This window comes from Ovis aries, chromosome 11 (assembly GCF_016772045.2).
Source record: "Ovis aries strain OAR_USU_Benz2616 breed Rambouillet chromosome 11, ARS-UI_Ramb_v3.0, whole genome shotgun sequence".
NCBI classification, from domain to species: Eukaryota; Metazoa; Chordata; class Mammalia; order Artiodactyla; family Bovidae; genus Ovis; species Ovis aries.
In genome coordinates, this window is record NC_056064.1 from 46,870,681 (window position 1) to 46,883,769 (window position 13,089).

General features: G+C 46.1%; 1 protein-coding gene across 1 annotated transcript in view; it reads right to left on the bottom strand.

The window, feature by feature from the left end:
• MARCHF10 (membrane associated ring-CH-type finger 10) overlaps positions 1–13,089 on the bottom strand; it is a 113,766-nt gene that overhangs the window by 27,593 nt on the left and 73,084 nt on the right. Inside the window, exons 5-6 of the mRNA XM_027974358.3 lie at positions 9,418–9,570; positions 1,707–3,129 (exon numbers count right to left, since the gene is read on the bottom strand). Of these exons, the coding sequence (XP_027830159.1) occupies positions 1,707–3,129; positions 9,418–9,570 (1,576 nt within the window). The remainder of the gene's footprint in view (positions 1–1,706; positions 3,130–9,417; positions 9,571–13,089) is intronic.

The following is a 13,089-nucleotide window of genomic DNA, read 5'->3' on the forward strand; positions in this document are numbered from 1 at the left end:
CTCCAGTGAGTTTCTGTCTGCTGGAAGGTAGTCATACAGATGCCTAGGTTTTGTTCTAATTCTCTAGATGTGTGCAAATGTTATATACTTATTTGTATGTTTCTAACTAGTCAAGGGAAAAGTTTAAAGAGTGTAAGTGGCATTGAGAAACGGGCTTGAAATCTTAAAATAAGGCATATATGAAAAGACCGAAGACTGGAAACAAAGTTTTTCACAATGCTTTTCTCTGGATTATAGGGTTATTGGTGATTTTTTCTTTTAAGTTTGTATTTTTAATATTTTCCAAAATGAATGTTTTTCAAATAATTAGAATGGCATAAGGTTTATTATATACAGAAAAAGAGAGTATCTGATAAACACAGTATGCAAATAATAGCTGTTTAATGCATTACTACAGCTGGATGTAGATGCATTTTTAACAGAAGTCATTTTTCACCCAAAGGCATTGCTTTGGGATGATGGAAATCCAGACCCCTGACAAGTGGGTTTAAAAATGTGTTTTGGGGTAGGTGAGGATGGATTGGTGCTGAGACCTTTTGGACCTTTACCCTGAGTCAGTCTTTTGGTAGTTTGATATGAAAAAAAAAAAGTGCCACTAACAAGGAAGTTAACTTCATCCCTGCAGTTGGAGAATAGCTATAGGAGTGTGTGTGCATTCTAAGTCTTAAGTCTTATCTTTTCCTCCTTTTTGCATTCAAATTCACTGCCATGGAATTTTCTCACTTGCAAATGAATACTAATAAGTTAATGTCCCAGTGAGCCATACTAACACACAAGAAAGAGGGCTTGCCTTCAAAGAACCACTTTCCAGATCAGTAAGCCAACATCAGGGCATGGTAACCCCTAGGAGGAGTGAAATGGTCAAATCCTGACATGATGCTTCATGATGGCTTTAAAAAGTATCATATTTCATAGTTGGGAAATATCCCCAAATCATCTCACAAGAAAGGAGAGATCAAAGAAAAGAGCAATTCAAAAAAGATCTGATTTCTCTCTTTCTCATGTACGAGAAACAGCACAGAAAATGGAAACACAGAAAATGGCCCCAGCGTGGCCCTTCAGAGAACTGAGGTAACTATGGTAACTTTGAGACTGGCCTTGTAGTTTGGAAGATTCAAATTCTAGAACTGTTGGTTGGATTTGCCCAGAGTCCCATGGGGGAGAGCTGGTGAACTTCAAGTGCTGAGTGGCTCCTTCTCTGGGGAGACAGCAACCTTTTCGTAAAACTCTCTAATTGCTGGGAGTGAGGGGGTGGGTAAGGGTAAGCCATATGTAACAGTCAGAAACCCTTGGGAGTTCCCTGGCTGTCCAGTGGTTAGGACTTGTGCTTTCACTGCAGGCAGCATGGGTTCAATCCCTGGTCAGGCAAGTAAGTTACTGCAAGATAGGCGATGCAGCCAAAAGACGTTCTATCTGGCAAACTTGCCTTTCGTACAGTTATAGCATGCAAGGGAAAAAAAAACCACTTTGGGAATACTGAAGACATTGGGCTGGAACACGGGATGTTTCTTTGAAAAAATATATATTTTAAAAGCAACGAAATAGACAATTTTCTTGAAAGAAGCAATCATTGAAATGTCAAGGAAGGGCTTACCTGTGACTTAAAATCCCATGAACCTTTTTAGGAAAGCACTGCTTTTTGCCATTCGAGAAATGGAATTTTAAAAACGTAGATGAAAATTCATATATTTATGAAAACCCCTCACCTTTCTTGTATTTTCTTGAGTTTCTCAGGATCCGTCTTCATTTTAGGGGCTCCCTTGGCATTGGTAAAGCCAGAGAACTCCATTCTGCTCCCATTCTCATTTTGGTTTGGGAACTCAGAGACTGCAAAGAACGTAAAAGGTCTGTTTTCTTGCAGAGACTGTGCCATGTGCAAGGGGGCTTGTACATTCATTCCTGATGGGGAGGAGCTGGAAGTCTCCATCAAGGACAAGTTGCCCTGAGGATTCGGCAAGAGATGGTCTGTACATAATGGAGCCTCCTGAGATGGGCTTGTTGAAGTAACATCTTCTGCTCCCCTGTCATCAAGTTCATGTGTACTATCTACTGGAAGGAAACTGCAATTTTCAGCACCAGCAAGTAGATTCCTGTTCCTAATGGGGGACAGTGGTTGACGATTGTTAAACCTGGAACTTCCCTCCAAGTCTGAACTGGGAACTAAGGTAGATGATGGGGGCAGGTCTGCCAGAGTATCATCTCTCAGAGTGAAATGTGTGACTGATCCAAGCATGTTATGGGATGAATCCACTGATGATCTTGGAGTCGTTGGTCTACCAGCAAGGAAAGAATCAAGAGGGTTACTAGACTCACTTAAATAGGCGTGCCAGTCTCTTTCATAAGCACGGGTTCCAGGCCTCTCTTCCATAGAGATACCATCACGCGATTCATTTTCAGCATTGACGTCCTCCTCCAGGCTGGGTTCGGATTGGGTGTCCCATGAATGAGAGGCCTTTTTCTCACTTTCACAGTCACTGCTGTCTTTCCCTTTAATAGATCCCCCATCAGACAGCCCAGGGTCTTGGGACATCCTTTGCCCGACAGAAGACTGCTCTATCACCGGCTCCATTGCATTGCTAATTCTTAGGGAGCCATGGCTGGCCTCACTTCTCCTTATAGAATTGGCTCTGCAGTGTGCAGGATTTTCTTCAGAATCTTTATTTTTGGCCTGAGTGGCCAGTGTCCCCAGGAATCTGCTTCTCTTCTGACTGGAAGGGGAACGGGGTGGGTGCATGCCAGCCATCAGAAGCTCTTCCTCCATGTGGGTTTCCTCTTCCGTGTCGTCATGGTCCCCTCCAGGGTTTGAGGATAAAATGGAATAGAAGTCTTCATCTCTGAACCGAAACATGGTTCTTCTCGGCCCTCCCAGGGCGCTGGGCGCAACTGGTAGCCCCAAGGACTCATCCAACTCTTGGGGACTGTGTGTTCCTTGGAAGGCCTGGGGTAGGGCCGAGTGTGGCGCGCTCTGGGAGCGCGTGCTCGGGTCTCGTTTTCTGGCTCGTTCAGTGGGGGTGTTTTCTATCACCATTACTCCTTGTGAGGATGGGACCAAGTTTCTTCTCTCTCGAGTGGGCCTCTTCAGCTTGGGGTCACGTTCCCATGTTGGATGTTCTTGTTGAACTATCGGATCTGCATTGAGAAAAGACAAGCTCAATCATTTTACTGTGAGTGCTCGCGGATGCAGGACCTCTTCATACCGAGTGGGAGAGTCCTGTAAGGCAACCAACAAGCCCTGGAGAGGAAAACGGGCACGGTTAAAGCGGCTGGAGGTACTGAAAGTGTCCAGGAGAGTCAGCCTCAGTTTAAAAGTAAAGTGTGAGTCACTCAGTCACGTCTGACTCTTTGCAATCCCATGGACTGTATGTAGCCCACCAGGCTCCTCTGTCCATGGCCTCAGTTTACCACCTACAAATTCTGTTTTGCATACTTGTGGAGCTCAGGTTGGTCCTGGGGCAGTGGAGTGACCCTGAGGATACAGATCATTTCTGCAGAAGCTCTTGGAAGACTGTCCAGCCCTCACATCAGTCAGGGCTGATGATGAGTAAAACCTCTCATTCAATATGAATATGATTTTCATATTCATACCTGTATTTGTTGAGAAGGAAGACCAGCACTCCAGGAATGCCTATTACAGAAACTACCAGCACTGTCCCATCCCAATTCATTCAACATACATTCATACCCCTGCTTTACATGCAGCTTCACAGAACCTTAAGAAATGCATGGTCCACTGTGGCAGATTGGAGGAAGGCTCTAGAAACTGGTGTCCTATTATATTGATGATTGTGGTTACGCTTACTATTCCGTGCAGATAAAAATCATAACTCTCTCATGAAATCACGATCTCCCCTTTGTCACTAGCCCCTAATCAGTTTGTGACCTCTGGCTATGATAGAATTCCTCTCCATTGTCCCCTGAATCTAAAGTATAGGAGATGTAGAAAGAGGAGAGAGGGTGAGTGCTCAAATGGGTGGAATCCTCTGAGGGTGAAATGGTTTGGTCAAAATTTACCTTGTAAAATAAATGGATAAGCACAGCTTATGAGGCAGCATGCTGACTGTGCTATATACATTAGGAAGTCCCATAGCTTGCCAAGACCCTATTTCCAGTAAGTGATGGAGCGAACATTTGAATTCAGGTCTGCCTGAGGCTGCAGTTTGTCTCCATAACCACTACCCTGCGTTGCTCCTGAAGAAACAATTTCCCTATGAAAATAAGGATCTACTTCATTCATCACGTGTGAACTGCTGAGCACTTTTACCCTCGGAGTGTGGATAGAACACTTCCCTGATTCCACTCACCTGTGTCCCCTCCTGCCGTCAGCCCTCCTTCCGCCCCACCCTCCCCTCCCCTGCTCCCCTCCCTGCTGTCTTGTAGGGTCTGGTGAGGTGCTACTGTCCTTATCCTTCTAAAGCAATTCACCCTGTAGGGTGGCCAGGACTCCACAGCTTTAGGAAGGCCTGTGTGGTAACAGCTCAGGCAGGCAAAATGCAAATCCTCTGAGTGTGCAGCTTAGCTAAAGGCCAAGCCCATACAGACTCGCTTTAATGGAGCTCCCAGGGAGCACCAGTCCTGGTCCCTCTGTAAGCCTCTTTTTACTGTGAACCGCATGGGACACTCAGGGACACAGTGAGAATCTTTACTCATTGGCTCTTCTGGAAATAATCAGTTAAGCTTTCTTATCAGGCTCCTCCTGGGTTTTATAAACCCCAGTAAGAGACGAAGCAGTGATTCTAGGATGCTCTGGGTATACGGCTGCGGATATAAAGGAGTGGTGCTGTGTTTCCACCCAGGCTGGGCTGATGGTTTTTTAAAGAACAAATGCTTCAATGCAGTGATCTGAATTCTCTTGATGTATATATCTGTTGTCGTGCTCGTGTTCAGTCGAGACTGACTCTTCATGACCCCTGGACTGTAGCCCACCAGGCTCCTCTGTCCATGGGATTTCCTAGGCAAGAATATTGGAGCGGGTTGCCATTTCCTCCTCCAGGGGATCTTCCTAACCCAGGGATCGAACTCACATCTTGTGTCTCCTGTATCAGCAGGCAGATTCTTTACCACTATGCCATCATATGTGTGTATGTATAAGTATATATATATATATTACATGTACACACTGCTGTTTTTATTTATTTTTGGCTGCACTGGGTCTTCACTGCTGCATGTGAGCCTTCTCTAGACGTGTCAAGCAGGGGCTGCGCTCTAATTGCGGTGCGTGGGCTTCTCACTGTGGTGGCTTCTCTTGTTGCGGAGCACAGGCTCTAGGGCGCACGGGCTTAGTTGCTCAGTGCCATATGGAGTCTTTCTGGGCCAGGAATCGAACCTGTGTCCCCTGCGTTGGCAAGCGGGTTCTTCCACTGTCCCTCCAGGCAAGTCCATATATATGTCTTTTTGTGTGTATATATATTTTTTTCTTTGAAGAAAAAGGTAGTTTGGAGGATTCAGAAGTATAGTCTTCAGTTGGTTACTTTTCATTTTGAATGTGACTGGAGAAGGAAATGGCAACCCATTCCAGCATTCTTGCCTGGAAAATCCCATGGACAAAGGAGCCTGGTTGGCTGCAGTCCATTGGGTAGCAAAGAGTCACGGACACGGACTGAAGTGACTGAGCACAAGGGCCTCAGAGATTAGCTAGCAGGTGCTGAGACCTGAATCTTCTGGTTGTGAACACACAGAGCTGCTCCTGTGCCCTGAGTCTGTTTAGTTCAGGCCCCAGGAGAACCCCCCACCCCCACCCCCAACAGGCTATCAGCTAGCTAGCTAGCTAGATAACAAGAATCAGTTTGAGTGGCTTCTGAAACCCAGAAACTGGAAACAGCAGGAGCCACAGCTTATTTCACGGAAGCCACTGACACCAGCCTCTGGGGCAGGAGGAGTCACAGGGTAAGTGCTGCCCTGCAGCGCGTGCAGATTCCAGAAACGCCAGGGAGTGCGTCTCCACCCTTCCTCACCATCCTAGCTGCCTTCCTCTTTAAAATTTCAGTCCCTGTGTGTGTTTCCCCTAAAGGTGGCAGACTGTGCTATTCTACGTTTATGCTAGTTTAACCCTTCTTCTTGTGTCTATCAAATAGGGAGCAGATTTCATAGCTCCAGGCCTGGGATGACCCCTAGACTGCATGTGTCCAGGGATGTAGTCTTTGCAGATCAGGCCTTGCAGATGCTGCTGAGTCCTCTCTGAGGCCCTGCATGGGCTCCTGCTGTGAGCGGAATGCCTGCTGTTTCCAGGAGCCCAACTAGGTGCGACCGAATGTAGGAGCAACGAGATGAAACCAGAAAAAGCACCTCTCTGCCCGAAGGCTGTGGCTTTGTTCTAGACTTCTACATGTGCTTGACCAACAGTTTCATCTGTTTTGACAGCCATAAACTTTTAACTGTTTTCCTCTGGTTAACAAAAGTAGTTGATAGAAACCTTGGGAGACACACAGAGGATGAAGAAGAAGTAAAAATTACCAAGTATCTGAAACTCAGAGGAACATCGCTGCTGCTGCTGCTGCTGCTGCTAAGTCGCTTTAGTCGTGTCCGACTCTGTGCGACCCCATAGACAGGGGCCCACTGTCCCTGGGATTCTCCAGGCAAGAACACTGGAGTGGGTTGCCATTTCCTTCTCCAATGCATGAAAGTGAAAAGTGAAAGTGAAGCCGCTCAGTTGTGCCCGACTCTTAGCGATCCCATGGACTGCAGCCTACCAGGATCCTCTATCCATGGGATTTTCCAGGCAAGAGTATTGGAGTGGGGTGCCATTGCCTTCTCCGAGGAACATCGCTGCTGTTCTGGAATTCAGAGGTGGGTTGCAAACTCAAGACCCCGGGCTACTTTTATTTTGCAGTTGTCTGTGAACACTAAGTTACTTGCCTTCAGGTGGAGTGTGTCTGGCTGACTGCAAGCATCCTAGCCGTTGTTAGGTACTTCTCCTGCCCTACCCACCTGTTCCCTGAAGACATTTGAATTTACAACCCAGGGCTTGCTTATCTAGAAATACTATTTTTTTTAAAAAAATTGGGTATTTGGGTATATACAATTTTATGTCCTGCTTTCTTTCCCTAAACATTTTTATTGTGAGCACTATCTCCTGCCATTAATTATTCTTTAAGAATATGATAATGATTCTACTCTAAGGGTACATTATACAAACCCTTCCCCTGTTGTTGGGTATATAGATTGTTTCCAGATTTTTGCTGCCACAAATCACACCATGATAGACATCCTCGCTCATACCTCCTAGATTGCAGGTCTTATTTTCTTAGAATAGATTCATAGGAGTGGAATCGCAAGCTCTAAAGACGAGGACACAGGTTGCCAAATTCCAGTTTGGACCAAGTGACCCACCAGGTAGGATATGAAAGCATCTCTCCTAACTGTGGTGGTTACTGGGAATGTATGCTGCGGGCTTGGCATAGCACCTGAGTATCTGTACCTGGGAAATGTTAGTCAGTAGTTTCACTATCAGTATTGAGCATTATTTTTTATATAATTTTGTTTATCATATTTATTTTTATATTTGGCTGTGTGGGCTTTTGTCTAGTTGGGGTGAGCACGGGCTACTCTCTAGTGGGCAGCCTGTGGGCTTCGCTTGTTGCAGAGCACGTGCTCTCGGGGGCACAGGCTTCAGTAACTGTGGCACACTGGCTTAGTAGCTCTGCAGCCTGTGGGATCCTCCTGGATCAGGGATCACACCCATGTCTTCCTCATTGGCAGGTGAATTTTTCACCACTGAACCACCAGAGATGTCATTGAGCTTTATTCTTAGCCGATTTGGTAGGCCAAATTTCTCTCTTGTAAATTTACATTTACTACTGAGTGAGCTTGAACTTTTTACCTGCCTCCCCAGACTTTATTAACCACCTGTATTATTTCTTCTGTGAAATTGTCTGCAGTGCCTCTTCCCCCAGTTTTCCTATTAGGGATTCATGTTTTCCTTATTGATTTGTGAGTGCTTGCAATATATTAGCTCTCTGTCACATTTGCTTTGGATCTCTTGCTGACACAATTCAAACATCTGGCTCCTACTCCAACTTATGCAAACTGCTTTATTGTATTTATTCATTTATTTTTTTGCAAACTACTTTGGAATGTGGGGGAAAACAAAAAAAAAAAAGGACCAGAGGCAAGATGAGGAGTCAGGGGCATAATAGAAGATCAGAACAAATTCTCAGTGAATCTCAGGATAATGCAAGATACCTTCTGGGCACACGTGGAGGATCAGATGAGCCTCGTGGGTCAAGGAATGTTTGGTGCATGGGGAACCCCACCTTCCAAACAGCAGTCTAGAGTTCACTGAGAACTGTGGGGGAGATGGCAGGAGAAACTAGCGGTAGTTGAGTGCCCGCTGTATTCAAGTGCTGCCGAGAACAGCACTTCCTTTCGTTATTCTAGCGAGGCGATGAGGTAGCTTTCATTATCCTTATTTTAAAACATGGGCACTGTAACCCAGACTGGCTTCTTGACCACCCCAGGCTGCACTGGAGAAGGAAGGAGGGCTGGAATTAGAAGTGAGGTCTGCCCTTCCTGCCAGGAGGCATTAGATCACTGGGGGCCCGCGGACTTTGAGTTGTTACAGAGTCGCATGTGCTCTAATCGCCCCTAACTTCAAGCCGGCAGAGTACACGGTCTATATTTACTTGAGTCCACCACAGCACGTATCATGCTTTTAAGTAATGTCTCCTGCTTTCAGTGGGTGGTGAGGAATGTGATGCTCAGTGGCTCCCCCAAGAGGATGGAACAGGTGCTCGGCTGGCAAGGTGAGCTGTCAAGTATCCCTTTCCTTGACTCCCAAGGGGGCTCCTTAGGACCTTTTCCTCCTTTCCTTTGCCACCGCAGGAGAGGACAGCGTGGTTAGCAGAGCAGCGTGGCTCGGGCCTTGGGATGAATGCTCGGGACCAAAAGAGGAGGTGTCAGCCAAACCAGTGCTTTGATATAAAGCCTATATCTGCCTCTGTCTTATTTCTCAGATGCTAAGATCTTGACACCTTGGATCAGAAGGGAAAAAAATCTCTGGGGGAGGTGAGTTGTCTGCCATCCACAGACCTCTATCCTCCCCTCCTGGGAGGTGGGTGGGGAACTGCGGTGGCGTGAGACATCCTCAGAGCTGGAAACTGCTTCTCTACCCTCCCCCACTCACCCCCAATACCTACCCCCCACCACCAAAATACCCTCTCCAGAAGCCTCACGGTGGGCATCCACTCAAAACCTTACATGGTCTCGCTTATGGAGTAACGGCAGAGAAAAGGAAAACTCTCCCCACCCTGCCTTTGCCTGCCAGCCTTCCTCAGAGAAGGAAACTGGATCCAATAGTTTGTTTTCAAAACCTTTTAAGTATTTCATTGTAAGGTACACTCTCTTCACATAAAAAGCACACGGAATTCACCCTGTAACAGCACAAATCAGTCTCTGAGGTCAGAGATGTATGAGCATCCTTACCTGTTCCCCTGAGGGCAGGTACCCTCCCAGGCCACTGCAGTTTCCGTCTGCTGCTGTCCCCAGACAATCGTGGACTCTGCGTCTCTGGGCTGACTGTCAGTCTCCCCAGGTTTGGCCTCTTCTTCCTTGATAAAATCTGAGGTGCCTGGGCTGCTGAAAAGTGCAAAATCTTTTCAATAATTTTTTTATAGGAAAACATCTTCATAGAAAGACTGCTCAGAGGGCCTGTGGTGGGAAGGCGGTTAAGGGAATTAAAAGAAAAAAAAAAACCAGAGGCAAGGGAGAAGCTGGATTTGAAACCTGGTTCTATGACCTTGTAACCACGTGGGCTTGGACAGATCACTTCCAGGAGCCTGTTTTCCCCACCTGTGACATGGGAATAATACCTACTTCACAAGGCTGTGATCACCATTCATGAGCACCCCCTGACACCTGCCATGTGGAGTCTGAAGGGGGTCCTTCCTTTTGCTAAGAAGTTTCTAGCTTCCAGTTCATAGATATTGGGATGGGCTTGCTGTTAAAACCTTCGAGAGCCTTTGCCTTTGGGACATACAAAGCCCGGCTCCTCATGTCCTCATCCAAACTTGAGAATCACAGTCTGTTCTGCAACTACATATTCATATCTTCAGCTTGTTTATTAGCAACTAATATGGTCTTCCAGAAAGATTCCAAGCATCTGGGGACCTGTTTTTTTTTTTTGCCTGTGTGTTACCCACCACTGGGTGGGGTTGATACATTCCCTGGAAGACAGTAACTGAAGTGCCAATTCTAATTGAGTTCCCGGTAATATATATTTTTAAAGTCACATTTTGAATTAGGTTGCTAATTGGTATGAATAATCTCAAGTTTCTTCTTCACATGTATTCTCAGGGCATGTGAGCTTGGGGAAAGGGTTTTGTTGTTTTCCATGCATCTCTACAAGTTCTCAAGTTCACAGGCAGTTAAAGATTGTGAATTTCTAGATGAAATGCTTCCAGGAGAATTTGCCTGGCTCATCTCCTCTTGGACAGTTCAGAACTTTCACAAATAGCCAGCAGCCAAGGGGGAGGGGGGGGGGTAAAGCTGGGAAGGGTCTCTGAGTTGTATGCGAGAGAACAGCCTTCCTTGGCACATGAAGACAACTGGATTTATGTCCCACAGTGTAAGTTGTGGTTATGTGGATCTTTTTAAATCAGATTGAGGAAAGGAATGGAAGTTCTCCTTGGCTGCCTGTGAAGCCTGGTTTAAAACAATGATTAGCTACAGCTTACTTTCCCTGACAGGCCCTCGTCAGGGGAACTTGCTAGAAGGGGAGCTGCCGGTGGTGTGGGTTCCAGCTTAGGGCACGTCGGTGGAGCCCAGAGAGATTGTGGGCATGACCAGCAAGAGAATTCTCCAGAAAATGAGAATACATTCTTTGGAGAGTGTAGGGTGATGATCAGACAGGATCTCACTGACTGAGTTGGGAGAGAGGAGGGTGAGAGAGAGGGATGGAGGGCTTAACAGTAGGGGATCCTGCCCACCTACCCCAGGAGCTGTGTTCCTCTGGCCCGTAGGCTTCTCCCCATCACTTGAGGCCTTATTCCTCTGCAGCTCTCAGAAGTCATCAACTGCCCCCTGCCTAGCACCTGACAGATGGGTGTGGCTGGGCGGGGAAGCAGCAGGACCATTCTTTACTGAAGAGGAAACAGGAGGACGACCAGGGAAGGGGCAGGCTTGGGGCACAGGCCAAGTCCAGTGGATATTCAGGACCTGGCTCAAAGGTCCTTTTTATGAGGATTTTACTTTGATTTCCAGCCGAATATTCAGATTTCCTTCACACCCCAGGCAGCAGCCCTCCTGCTCCCCCACCCCATCCACACCCCTATGCCCCCTGTCTCCCAGAGGGCCTTTTTCCTCCAGCCTGCACTAGCTTGCTCCAACCAACATGTCCCTGGAGGTCTGCTTTGGCCGAACTTTCAGGGTCCTTAGGGCCTTTATTATTTAAATATTCCAAGATTGCCTCAGAATTGTGTCTTTTCTCTCCAACTAGACTGTATGCTCCTTAAGGATGAGGACCCTGTCTTAGCCAGCCTGTGTGTTTTCTCAAACTCTCTTGCAGGACAAGTCATAATCACTTAGTATGGTTTACAGGGCTTGAGAAGAGGCATTCAGCTGAAAACTATGGGGAATTCTAAAAGTAGAGCCATTTTTTCCCTTGTGCTGAACACCCAAGATAAGATAACCGATTAGTCTGTTTTGTTCAGAAAAGTACTTACTTCAAAGCATTGGCTCTCGTAAGTGATTTCCAGAATGATTTCCATAACCACGTCTCCTCTAATTGAGTTCCCAGCAAACTAAAGTAATAAAACTGAAAAAACTAGAGATTGTTTGACCAGGTCTGGCAGTGAAGAAAATACTGCTGGTAGTGAAGCCAGATTCCTCTGACTTTGGGCAGTTTGTACCTCAGTATCTGCAACTGTAAAATGGGAATATTTGCATCCTGTTGAGTTATCGTGAAGTTTAGCAATAATGTAGGTAAATGGTCTAACTCAGTGTCTGGTGCTTATTAGCTGCTAAAAATGGTAACTGCTGCTTCTGCCATAAACAGTGATAATACTACCACCAGTAATAATTGGAAATCTGAAGTCACTCCCCTGAGAGAACCAAATTTGACCAGAAATGTATTATTACGCAGGCTTTATAGGTTGAGAATAACTTATTCAGCACCCTTTATTCCTGTGTAATTCTTGCTGACTCTCTTCTTTAATCCTATTACAAAATTCAAAAGACAAATAGCAACTCTTTTTATTGTAATTTGTTCAGCAAATGCCTTTTCTGTGTAATAATCCAAGGGCTTATAAAGATGAGTAAGACATTTTGGCCTAAAGATTATAATCTAACTTGGCTGCACCACTGACTTCTTCCCTGTGATACCCTTTAGGTTCTATAGAAAGCAAAGTCTTATGAAATACTCCTTATTTTCCATTTGCACCTGCAGTTACAAATGAAGTGACCTAAGCTGCCTGCAGTACAGGAGATCTGGGTTCAATCTGTAGGCTGGGAAGATCCCTGGAGAAGGGACTGGCTACCCACTCCAGTATTCTTGCCTGGAAAATTCCGTAGACAGAGGAGTCTGGCAGGCTACAGTCCGTGGGATCACAAAGAGCTGGACAGGCTAGCAGCACACAAAGTGCCTAGTTTGTTTCTATCAATACATGGATTCCAGTTCCTAATCACCTTACTCACATCCAAAGTGAACAAAACCTCAGGCCATGGGGGCCTTCCTAAGATGATCTTCATGATAGCATGCTGCTGCTGCTAAGTCATTTCAGTCATGTTCGACTCTGTGCGACCCCATAGACAGCAGCGCACTAGGCTCCTCTGTCCCTGGGATTCTCGAGGCAAGAATACTGGAGTGGGTTGCCGTTTCCTTCTCCAATGCATGAAAGTGAAAAGTGAAAGTGAAGTCGCTCAGTCTTGTCTGACTCTTAGCGACCCCATGGACTGTAGCCTACCAGGCTCTTCCGTCCATGGGATTTTCCAGGCAAGAATATTGGAGTGGGGTGCCATTGCCTTCTCCCATGATAGCATGCTACATATACTAATTTTTAGGAAAACTAAATTATACTGACACTAAAAGGTGAAATATAACTTCCTCTCCAGGTAGTAAGACTGAGCCTTTGCCTTACAGAGGATGGAGCAAGTTGTGTT